The sequence below is a fragment of the Chelonia mydas genome, chromosome 1 (assembly GCF_015237465.2).
Source record: "Chelonia mydas isolate rCheMyd1 chromosome 1, rCheMyd1.pri.v2, whole genome shotgun sequence".
Lineage (NCBI taxonomy): Eukaryota > Metazoa > Chordata > Testudines > Cheloniidae > Chelonia > Chelonia mydas.
Genome location: NC_057849.1, coordinates 227,861,221 through 227,873,264, shown reverse-complemented (window position 1 = coordinate 227,873,264; position 12,044 = coordinate 227,861,221). Strand labels below are relative to the sequence as shown.

At 40.5% G+C, this 12,044-nt stretch overlaps 1 protein-coding gene across 13 annotated transcripts in view; it reads left to right on the top strand.

Moving 5' to 3' along the window:
- The window catches only part of PPFIBP1 (PPFIA binding protein 1), a 179,248-nt gene that overhangs the window by 157,787 nt on the left and 9,417 nt on the right, over nucleotides 1–12,044 (top strand). For 7 of the 13 annotated variants that reach the window (XM_037915171.2, XM_037915183.2, XM_037915147.2 and 4 more), the window contains 6 exons: nucleotides 253–285; nucleotides 2,724–2,865; nucleotides 3,376–3,504; nucleotides 4,282–4,432; nucleotides 5,954–6,065; nucleotides 6,792–6,880. In XM_037915171.2, coding sequence (XP_037771099.1) covers nucleotides 253–285; nucleotides 2,724–2,865; nucleotides 3,376–3,504; nucleotides 4,282–4,432; nucleotides 5,954–6,065; nucleotides 6,792–6,880 — 656 coding nt within the window. The remainder of the gene's footprint in view (nucleotides 1–252; nucleotides 286–2,723; nucleotides 2,866–3,375; nucleotides 3,505–4,281; nucleotides 4,433–5,953; nucleotides 6,066–6,791; nucleotides 6,881–12,044) is intronic. The other 6 variants (XM_037915204.2, XM_043538329.1, XM_037915161.2 and 3 more) reach the window with 1 other exon arrangement.

The following is a 12,044-nucleotide window of genomic DNA, read 5'->3' as shown; positions in this document are numbered from 1 at the left end:
ATGTTGTTTTACCCTCATTAATATATAGCTTTGCTGTGTTACGTTTTGGTGAGGAAGGGATTAACAGTGTACTGGTAATCCTAATACGTGTGTGAATTCAGTGCTGTGTGTGGTGCATGTGTTTGTTTTACTTTTCTCCCCTTGTCTTGTATTTTGCCAGTGTAAATTTTGATGTGTGTTTTACCTTGTCATTCTGCGTATTCTCTCCCATTGTGCTGCGTGTGGTTATATGCATTGTTTGGATATCTGAAGATCGCAGTCGAAGTGCAAGTGCACCTACCTTAGGTATAGTAGTCCTGCATGTCTGCCTGTATCAGTGCTCTGCTGTGATTGCTGCTAACAGCTGGTTATGGCCATGAACTTTTAAAACTGAGCTAGAAACAAGATCTTTGTTGAAACACTAAAACGTACGTTCTGTTTAACACTGGCCCACTACTCAGTCTGCTGCATTGTTTCATGATAACCACTACTAATGAGACACATTGCGGGTGGATTTACAAAGGTTAATGAACCTCCGAACACGAGGTTGCCCATCAAGGCAAAAAAGAAGGTAGAAAATGGGAGGTAATTGTAGAAGTGTGTGTAAACTACAGAGGCCTGGCCACGCATTCCGCTCACTTTTATCATAATGACTTGGCGGTTATTCAGATCATCATCTTTGTGTTGTCATCCAACTCAGTGCTTCTGGAAGGTGCTAAGAGGTAATGCAACATGAGTTCTGGCAGTATTTGTAGGGCTTTAATTAAGGTAGCACTGAAGGGAGGGATACACGATTCCTCTTTTCCAAATAACTAAGGAAGAAATTAATGTAATAAACGTAAGAGAGAAAAACCACACGTAACAAATGGTAGTCTGGTAATTCTGGCAGGTGCTCAGCTATGCTGGTGGATGAGGGCAGGATAGAACCGGAATGGAATGTGTTGCCTTTATGTACACCCATGTAACCCTAAATCAGTGATGGTAATTGAAAGCGAATATGGTCCTAAGACGCAACAGAAATAGAGGCAGTCTCCTTATTTCCCATTAGTGTTCCAAATTTCCAAACATCACTTTCATAAAACAGCTATTCTGAAGGATTATTTCAGTGATGAAGGAGATACAGTGAGTGGCTAGTGCCCACAAACCTCTGCTTCTGATTCATTCAACCTCGTCCTGATATTTCCCATCAAGAATGCTGCTTAAATGTGTTTTTCCTAAGTTAGATTCCTTTCTAAAATACCGTACCTGTACAGTAACACTATCCTCCAGCACTGAACACCTCGTTCACCCATCAGTAGAGCTGAAGTGCTCCGAAAGCACCTGTTAAAATATATGACATAGCTGCCTCTGTTCATGTTTGGCCATTAGAGAAGATATTGCTCAACTGGGACCTACTCACTGATCTTTTGCTAGGGCATCGAAACTTTGCCCCACTAAGGGGCATGCTGGTGAGTTCCCAGGAGCCACAGGGCCACACCTAACTTGCATTAATTGGAGCAAATTGCAGCCACTTTGATCATTAACTTTGAGGTATTAAACTATAGGTCCCAGCATATCATGTTCCATCTTGATCCAAATGACTGGCAGTTGCTTCGTGTTTTCTCTTGAAAGGCAATACAGAATTTTGTATTTTTTAAAACAAATGATGGTGCCTGTAGCTGTCCATCCGTATTAAAGATGATGAAGGTGGCCACAAACTGCTTTGTGGACTCCAAGGGCTACCTTTTGGCTATGGCTGTTTCACTTTAACAGACTCCAGGCAGCAGATTTATATTCACTCTTCAGTTTTGTTTTAAGCTTCCATTAGCGAATAACTGATGTAAACAAACTCCTCATTGTTTGTTTGCCCACAGCTGTATGGCACTTGCTGGCACATCTCTGCTTAAGTAGAATATTAGATTCTGCAATTTGTTTAATCATCTATTTAGCACCTTTTCTGTTTGTTTGTTTGTTTTTTCATTTTATAATTTTGGTTGGCAAGAACATTCTTGAGCAGTCCCCAGGTTCACCTGAACTGGATATGAAGTCTCTGTAGATAAATACAGGATAAAGATGTAAGATTTCCCGCATGGATGGTAACATGTTGTTTCCTTGTGCAGTGGTGGGTATTGACTCTTAAAGAAGAAGCAATGGCTTCTTAGTCAGGACACCACCCAAAGTTCCTGGTACTCATCTGTGAAGGAGCAAAATAGTCCACTATGTGCAGAAGCGTAAGGCCCTCTTTTCCCAATTGCATTTTTTGAGTCAGAAGGAGATGGCTTTTGGTAGATCTTGGTAGATGGGGATCTAATCAGAAATTGTATTTTATTATCGGGAACGCTGGTGTGAAAATGCTTTATAGTGCTTAGGGCATCCTTCAGTACTACTTCCTGCTGTGCCACTGGATTCCTATGGGGCTTCCTTGTGCCTCGGTTTATCCGTCTGTAAAATGGGGGAAATAACATTTCCCTGACATTTATCTACGGCCTTAATTTATTAGTAATTGATAAAGCGTCTTGCGGTCTTTTGATGCAAGGTACTTAATGAATGCAACATATTCATTGTTATTGGGTGCCACCAGTTTTCAAACACTAGACCGCTGAAAGGAACACATTTGATCTCCTTGGATCCCCCTGTTTTCTTAAAATCGATGGTTCACAGTAATTCCAGCATGAGTGGTTACAGACTTCAGTAATGTGCTCATAATGTGAAATGCAGATGAAGTATTGCCAGGTGAAGTTCTACTGGGGTTTGTTTTGTAATAGCTGAAACAGAAAAGGGATCTGCAGATCACTTGGACCTAGCTGGTTTGCCCCCTCGACCGAAAGAAACCGATAGTGGGCAGATGTCTCCCTCTTCTCCAGACTCCAAGAAGAAAGCCAGAGGAATCAAGAAACTATTTGGAAGGTAAGTTTTAAATTAAATAATAATAATAATAATAAAAAGTGAACATCAGGTAGGGCTGGATCATTAGAGGGATTGCTAATGTGATACGTAACCTTTCATCTCTAGGTCACCAGAAGTGCAGCTTAGGCTGGAAATGACATAAAGTCGTTACCATTTGCAGTCTGTTTGGTGGCCTAGGTGAAATGACTTAGTAGTCTCAATACAGTTCCTAGTAAATAGTTATTCTTATCGCAGAGTCACTGCCATGCCTGACATTTTGTTGTTTTTTTGTTCTCTCTCTTAGTTCTTTGTCCTCAGCTTCTCATCCTTCTTCTCTCCTATCCCCCCAACCTGGACTCTGCCAGTTTTTAAAATAGCCCTAATGGAGCTTAGTGCAGATGAAAAGGTGCAAAAATTATTGCAACTTATTTCAAGACTCCATAGTGTATTCCATGGTTTCGACAATAAAGGGATTTATTCCTGGTTATCATATGTTACGGATATTAAATGTGCTTCTCCTCTTTTACTTAGGCTTAAAAGGAGCCAGTCTACCACATTTAACCCAGATGATATGTCTGAGGCAGAATTCAAAAGAGGAGGGACAAGAGCGACTGCAGGACCGAGACTGGGCTGGTCTCGAGACCTTGGACAGTCTAACAGGTAAGAGGAGCTGCACTGAACCAGGACATGCAGTGCTTTTCCACTTTTATTTGCCCCTGCAGAAGGCTTTCGTTTTACTACTGTACTAAGAGGCATTGTGCTTTGCAAAAGTTAAGTTAGAGTAACATTAGCATTGCTAGCAAAAGGAAATGGACAAGCCCCGGCTCTCTGGGACGTTGTCCTCCTTAAGAGGATGGTGGGGAAATTAATGTACTAAGTTTGGCCCTCATACTGCAGTGATTCACATGGGTGGAATCCCGCACCTGAGTGCAGTCCCATTGACTGCAGTGGGGCTCTCAGGCGAGTGGGCTCAGGATCTGCCTCTATGGAGATACACTGAAGTGAATGGGGCTGTACAGGGGGGAAGGTGTCAGTCCCCCATGTGGATTTCAGGCAGGATCAAGGCCTTGGTCATCGTATAAGCTGATAAATTTCCCTTCATTATAATGTAAGTCACTGGAGTATCTTTAGTTATCTTAAGTAAATAACATATTTCAGTCGCATTTTAAAGTTTTAAAGCCATCCTCGAACACACAGATTATGACGACGATGACTAATAACTGCCATTGTCCTGTTTATTATGGTAGTGCCTCGGACTCAACAACTGAGATCAGGGTCCCATTTCGCTACGTACACACACAGAGCAATAGGCATACCTTTTCCCAAGTAGCTTACAGTCTAAATAATATAGGCACACATCTCTTCCTGTCCATTGTCTCAGCTCTGAAAAACACCTATGAATTTGTAATTAAAAAAAAAAATTTTCTTCTGCTTTAGTGACCTGGATATGCCATTTGCTAAATGGACAAAGGAGCAAGTTTGCAACTGGCTCCAGGGCCAGGGTTTAGGTTCATACATGAATCATGGCAAACACTGGATACTGTCTGGGCAGACTCTCTTGCAAGCTTCTCAGCAGGATCTGGAAAAGGTAAGAAATGTTAGGAAAATATTTATAGTTGGATAATTGCTAAGCGTTGGTGTACATTTTGCACGTGTGTAAGTCAGGGCTATGAGATGCAGCAACTACAATAGAAAAGCCCAGCAAGTGAATCTTTAAAATACATTTGTCTTTAGTAATGCAAAAAAAAAAAAAATTTTGTCTAACTTTAATATGAATTTTAATGTTCTATAATGAAAGAGGTAATTAAATGTATGATTTAACTGCAGTAAATGTTGGCACATCAACTAACTCTTCCAGTCATTACATTTAAAAAAATATTTTCAAATAAGGGAATCCCTTGTTACAATACCACTGTCTTATGGTCCTGATTTTCCACTTCTTTGCACCTTATGCCTTTATTTACACCTCTGCAAGGTGAGTGTAAAAGGCTACTATTCTGATTTGGTTTTATGCCCCATCCACCTTGTACGGTTATGAATGACAGCACATGATGCAAAGCACTGGAGAATCAGGCCCTCAATTCATGTAACTTTTCGATTAAATTGTCCATGCCACAGTTTTTCAATTACATTCAGTTTGGGAAAGTTAATTCTTTTCCTGCTTTGGGTCCGCAGCATTCATCATCGTTTACTTCAGTCACAAGTCTGGATGTACTGAATGTGTAGCTTCTTTTACTGTTGTAAACAAATAAGGCATCCACTTTCTTAAGTAGTCCCTGGTTAGTTCAAAGCTGCTATTCAGAGCTGCTGTTGTACGATATAATGCAAAATCAGAAAACATTTTTTAAATTAAAAATAGGTGTGGCCATAATGGCCATTTCGCCTACCGATGCTCCAGTGTTTGCATTTGATAGCAGGTATTAGTTTAAAAAAAAAAAAAAACAAAAACAAAAAAAAACAGAAAACTCTCTTTGAAGAGTTCCTGTGACAGCTGTACTTGTAACAGTATTGGGGAGGAATATCCTATCAGGCCACTTATTCCTTAACATTTATATAGCACTTCATGTTTTCAAAGTGCTTTATAGCTAATAACTAACTAAACCTTGCAAGCTTACCTGCCGCACTCTGAGGTAGGTGGATAAACATATTATCCCTTAAAATATTATGCTGACTACCATCACAGTTTAGTGAGCAGGCTGTTTTTGCTGCACATAAGAATACTGGGGTTAACAATCACCAAAGGGATGAGGCGCCTAAATGCAGTAGGTATGTAAATAAGTGGCCTCATTTTCAGAAGTGCTGTGCAGTTGCAGTCCCATTGACATCCTAGGATGTGGGGGCTCAACAAATATCAAGCTGTGCTCAGGTAGGTGCTTCACTATGAATATAGGTATCTACATTTAGGCACCTGACCAGATCTGACCTCTGATACATGTGCACAATACTTCTTAATTTCAACAGCAATTGCTGCGTGTGTCTAAGGGCAAAATTTGGCCTGTTGTATTGCAGGTTGTGTGTTAGTTTGTGGGTTTTGATTCTGTGTAAATCACATGTAATCCGTATGCTGCTGAGCTAGAAATTAAGTGCTTTGGTTTCTTTGTCTTCACAGGAACTTGGAATAAAGCATCCACTGCATCGGAAGAAACTTCAGCTTGCTCTTCAGGCACTGGGGTCAGAAGAAGAAAACAATCATGGAAAACTGGATTACAACTGGGTTACCAGTAAGATTTGTTGTACTTTAAAATAATAGCATCTGTGCATTCTAAAAGTGTCTACAGTGCACGCTACTGGAAGCAGCGTGTAGGGTGTGTGTAGCTGCACACAGCAGTGAACATCAGGCTGCATCCACACTGCACTTTGTAGGTAAACATAGCAGTATAAGGCTCTGTCGGGGGGAGGCAGCTGGGAGCTGCTGGAGCCTTCCCCTGCTGCCAGAATCTTTCACTGTGGTGAAGAAAGGCTCGGAGTGCTCCCTGTGGTGGGGAGAGGCTCCAGCAGTGGGCAGCTGCCAGAGCCTCTCCGCACTGCCAGAGTCTTTATCTGCTGCAGGAGCCTTTCCCTGAGGTGGGGAAAGACTCTGGCAGTGGGACACTTCACCGATAGCAGCAGCAGTATAAACAGGGGAGGCACTGCTTGAGCATGCAGAGAGCCGCATGGGGTACATACCCTCAGTGTTCTGATGTCTTTGCTCACCTAAGCATTGTCTCACTGTCCACACGGCTGTTCATACCCATGCTAGGGGGACCTGCTGCATATGTACTCTACATGCCGCTGTAACGGGTGTGCAGTATAGGCGTACCCTAAGATGGGGGCGGGGGTTAAGGATCCTGGATAATTCAAGTTTCCATGAATAGCTGAGAATAATGATAACATGGAGAGTGCTGACTAGATACATAACTCTCCTTAGGCTAAAGGTGTTTTGAGTTAGTAATATGTGTTTTTCTTAGGGTGGTTGGATGATATTGGACTTCCACAGTATAAGACTCAATTTGATGAAGGAAGGGTGGATGGTCGAATGCTCCATTACATGAGTGTTGTAAGTAAATGGCAGGTTATTTTCTGGCATATTTTGTGTTGTTGGTTTTGGTAGCTTTTGTTAGGGTTTTTTTTAATGCAGAGTGACATGATTCTAGGTGGTAAATTGGAGCCTCACTAATCTAAAGAAACTTGCTTTTCCTGCTATATATCATGGTGATTCCAGAAATATTACCAAATTAAATTTTATTTTACCATGCACTCAGAAAATGGAAATCAGTAGACTTTTTCCTTATTATTTATCGCTTTTGTAGTAACTACATAGAGAGTAAAATTCACCCATGGGAAGATCAGCGGAATGCCTATGCATGACTTAGGCCCAATTCTGAGGGCTTAAGATGGAACTTAAATGGTGATACGTCTTGTACTGGCCCTCTGTACATGGGTGAATTTTATCTAGAGTGAATAGATCTATTATATGGAAGATAACTATAGTTCACATAAAGTAACAGCCTTAGAAGATTAACCTCATTTGCTTTTATAAAAAGAGAATGGAAAATCTATCTATAGATCTTAATAAAATAGTTCAACAGAAAAGCAGCTTCTTTTGTCTTGTGGGACTTTCTGCAGGTAATTTTAAAATTGTTGAATTTTCCAAAAACCTGTTCTGCAAATTTGCGGACTGATAGCAGAGTAGTGTTTTACCAGAGGTCAGCATGTCAGAAATTTCCCACCATTTGAAATGAGTTTTAAAATAAAATATTTATACAATAATATACTGTAATTGTCTGTGTGTCTCCTCCCACAATGTTGTGTGCCACTAACCTGTAAAGGAATGTCAGACATTGTCAAGTGTATTCAGTGGTATGCCGTCATCTAGTAGCCACATCTATATCCTTCAGAGGATGTAAATCCCAATAATACTACCTATGTGACTGTTTCACAGGTTATCGCTAATATGGAACATTTTAAGGACCAAGTTTTCAAAGATAGTATTGTAAAGTATATTTGCGAAATATACCCACATATCTCCATTGTGCCTGAACATTTGAGAATTATGTGTATAAATGCATATGTGAAAATGAGGTAACCCTATGCCTATTTAATTTGCACACAAAATTGCATGATTTTCAAATGCAAGTGCAGTACTTGTAGACACAATTGGTGTGTGTAAATTTTATAGTCATAGCATCCATCTACCTACTGAAAATTGGGCCTTTGTTCAAGTTCGTATTAACTAATTCAAGTAGATGGACTTAATTCTTCTCTCTAAGAAGTTTAACATTAAATGTTCAATATATTGTTACTGTTCATTTGGGTGACTAGGGTAGGAAAATCAGAGCAAGTTCCTTTAACCTTTAAATCAGGATTTTTCTTTAAAGTTTATTCTAAATAATTAAGACTAAGTTTAATATAATTAGGTGGTATTTTTTAAATATGTCAGACCAACTTCTGACCTAGTTCTACCACCTTAAAATACCACGGGTGAAATAGGCCCAGAGCATTTTGTTTGAAGGCAGGTAAGACATAATGCAACTGAGAGGCAAGGTTCTGTTCTTTCCTCCAGATTTGAATGGAAACAGGATCATATACAATATGATCTTTTAAAAAAAAAAAAAAAAAAAAAGTCATGAAAGTGTTTTCTAATATCCTGTGCCATGAACCATCTGGTAACTAAATGTTACCATCTCATGCCAAGATACTGTTTGTACGTACTTTGTGCATTCTATGCACTAGCACAGGGGAGAAGGCTAAGATCTTCCCATATTAACTTACTTACAGTGCAGCCACTGAGCTACTAAAGAACTCAACATATTCTGTTTTGGACGTTGATAAATAATGGTGATTGTACATACAGCTGGGTTTGCTTTTTCAAATTCATATGAACCATTGCAGAGGAAAAAGACGTGCATGCAATGAAATTCACTCCTGTGCAGAGGTTCAGCACAATGTCTATGCCCCACATAAGCCCTTAAGTGCACTTAAGTCAAGTGGAAGTGAGCTATGGCTAGATTTACGGAGGTATTGAGGCACCTAAAGATGCAGAGAGGTATCTAGTGGGATTTTCAAAAGCAGTGAAGCAGGTTAGGCGCCTAATTCCCCATTGAAATCAATAAAGGCTTTGCACCCTTACTCATATATGTGCTTTTGTCAATCCCACTAGGCACCTATCTGCATCTTTAGGTGCCTAAATACCTTTAGAACTCTGGGCCAAAGTGAATTTGGGGGGAATTTTACACAGTGTGAGTTAGCTGACTGAAGCCTTGTGACAAATTTTAAAAAATATGCCAAGTACTCTGTTGCTTATATAGCATGTTTTTCTGAATTTGCTTCCCATTTTTGTGTGTGTTTGGGACATTAATTTAAAAATAGGGTACATGCTTTTAAGACCTGATTTGCTCCTGCAGTTTAAGCTTCTGTTGAAAGCATAGGGCCAGCAGGCCCATGGAAGGCTGTGGTCAATTCAGTGGTGACGTAAACAGTGATATAAATTACTTAAGGGCTGAAAGCTGATTGTAAAGAATCTGCACCATTTGGCATTTAAAACCAGTGTAATTTACGTATAAAGAGAAAGGAGAGGTTTGTAGCAGGAATTGGACCTTCCTAACAGTTGCTTTTTCTGTGGCACTTCCCCCTTTAATTTTAGATCCATTGCTATGTTTTTAGGCAAAATCCTAACCATGCTCAGGGACCTAATGGATTGTAATAACTGAGTTTACCCTAAATCATTAACTGGAAACAGAGATGTCTGCAAAGTCAAAATGAAACCATATGAAACTCACCTGGTTCAAACGCAAACAAATAATTCAAACTCAAAATTCAGATAATATTCATGATAAAATTCACTAAAGCTGGTAAAACACACGAGTGAACCTGAATTAACCTGACCAGATTTGGGGGTTTTTATATTTTAAACCATGTAAATATCTTGGTTTTGTATGACTTTGACATGAAACCAAGTGAAGCTAAGCAATTTTAATTAAGTTTCATGTTGCTTTTTGGACTAGTTTGAACCTGAAAATCAAAGCAACATTTTTTTCAGGGTCTAAGTAGGTTTTGTAGAAAACCCTACAGAGTGAAACTAAAGAAAATAAATGCATAAATCTCTGAGAAGTGAACAACTGGATTTTCCATGGAATTTTCTTCATATAGTTCCCTGAACATAAAGGTAGTTAGAATAGAAGTTAGAGCACAAGCTGAATTGTAGTATTAGTTTGATATAAATAGCACTAAAAGATGGGAATCCGGATTCCCTCTCACATAAGTGTGTCTAAATCCATTGAAGGCAGTAGAGTGGCATCTACTTACACCACCAATGAATCAAACTTTGTGATTTAGACTTTGAGACTTAAACTAAATAAGCATTGCTTCATGGCACAGTTCTGGCTGAATGTGCAGCTTTAGCTTAGACATCTCCTGATTTTGAGTTCTTAAGTGTGCAATAATGCAAAAATATTGCAATAATGTAGCTTTTGTATTTAATATTTCATAATATTTATATTTATATTTATTAATATTTATAATATAACCCGTCAGGTTGAAATGTGGCATGCGAATGTAAAGGTATCTTTTTTCCTGATGTGTGATACTTCTGAGATGCTGGATGCTAGATGCTGAAGTGAAAACCGTTGTAGAAAAGCGAAGTGTAATCTTTCACACTGAGTAGATTGCAAATGTGTAGGTAAATCTGGGTCTGCAACGGAATAATAGCCACAAACATCTCTACACCTGAAAAATAAACAGGATTTAAAATTCTGGTTGTATCCCTATGCACCAAATGATCCAGAAGGTGGATGTGTTCAATATGTACTTGGGCAAATGAAAATGTATCATTTCTTTGCTCTGGAAGTAGTAATAAAAAGTTTTATCTGTTCCCTCATTAGCTGTAGCTAGGTTTGAAAAAATACTGAATTTGAGATGATGTGAGGGGAATCTGCATAGAGTCAAAGCAACGTCAGTGCATGTAGTCTGCTATTGTAGTTGCAGAGTGACATTAAGCCTTTAGTTTATTTGTCATTGCGATTAAAGTGTATATCAAAACCATAATGAAGAGCCAGCACAATCTTCTTCCAACTGTGTCACTGATCACATGCAGGAAGGACTGTGTTATATTTGAAAGGATATGAGCTGCTGTCATTTTTTCCTTCACCTTTCTGATGAGATGCCCCCACAAAGGCATTTTACGAAGTGTGAATTCAGCACTCATGTGAGAGGTGCCAAGCTGATAGTCCTGAAGAATGAGCTCTTCTGTTTCTTCACCAAATAGCGAGCATGTGCCTCAGTCCTGACCTGGAGGTGAGATGGTACCTCCAGCCTCATCCCAGTTAGTCCTTTGTGTCTCTGTGAGACTGATAATAGGACATCGCTTTTGATGGTAGTGTAAAACGAGTCTCTCTGGGGCACTTCCCTGGTGGGGTTGGGCCCCTCACCATGTCCAATTTCCGCCACAGGGTTGGCCTAGTATAGGCCCCAGTCTCTTAGGGTACATCTACATGGCATAAAAACCCCAAAGCACATCTGCAGCTGGCCTAGGTCAGCTGACTTGAGCTGTGCTGCATAGACATTCGGGCTTGGGCTGGAGGTTTGAGTTTTGGGACCCTCCACCCTTGCAGGGTCTCCTGAGCCTGAATGTCTACGCAGCCATTTCTCAGCCCCGCAAGTCCAAGTCAGCAGCTGACCCGGGCCAGCCACGGATTGTTTATCCCCGAGTAGACATCCCATAGCCCTGGTAGTGGCCCTGCCCTTGTGGGTCTGTTTACTTTACTTCTGGCTGGGGGGAAGGCAAAAGTTCCGGTCAGCACAAACCAAGCCCCTCTTGGGGTCAATAACACAGTAGAAAAGGTCAGCGGCATCACCTTACGTCAGGTGTGCCTGGGTAGCAGCTTTACTGGAGTCCTTGTGGCTGGGTAAATGAGTCAGCCCCTCCTTGTCCGGTTTGCCCCTGGGGTTTGCTGGACTCCTCGCACAGCTGGGAGGCTTCTGGTGTGAGGGTTGCAGGAGCTCTCTAGTTGCTCCCTTCTCAGGGCTTCCCCCTTTTAAAGCCCTCCTCCCTACCATGCATAATTGACAGAGGCAGGGCTACTTTAGTCAGTGTGGGGTTTATGCACCTGTCACAGATGGTTTTCATTATTTAGTTTACCTCACGTTATAGGTGCCTACAACCACCAAACCATTTCATGTAGACACCTAAGCAGCCTGTACGTAGTAGCACTTTTCCACTCTAG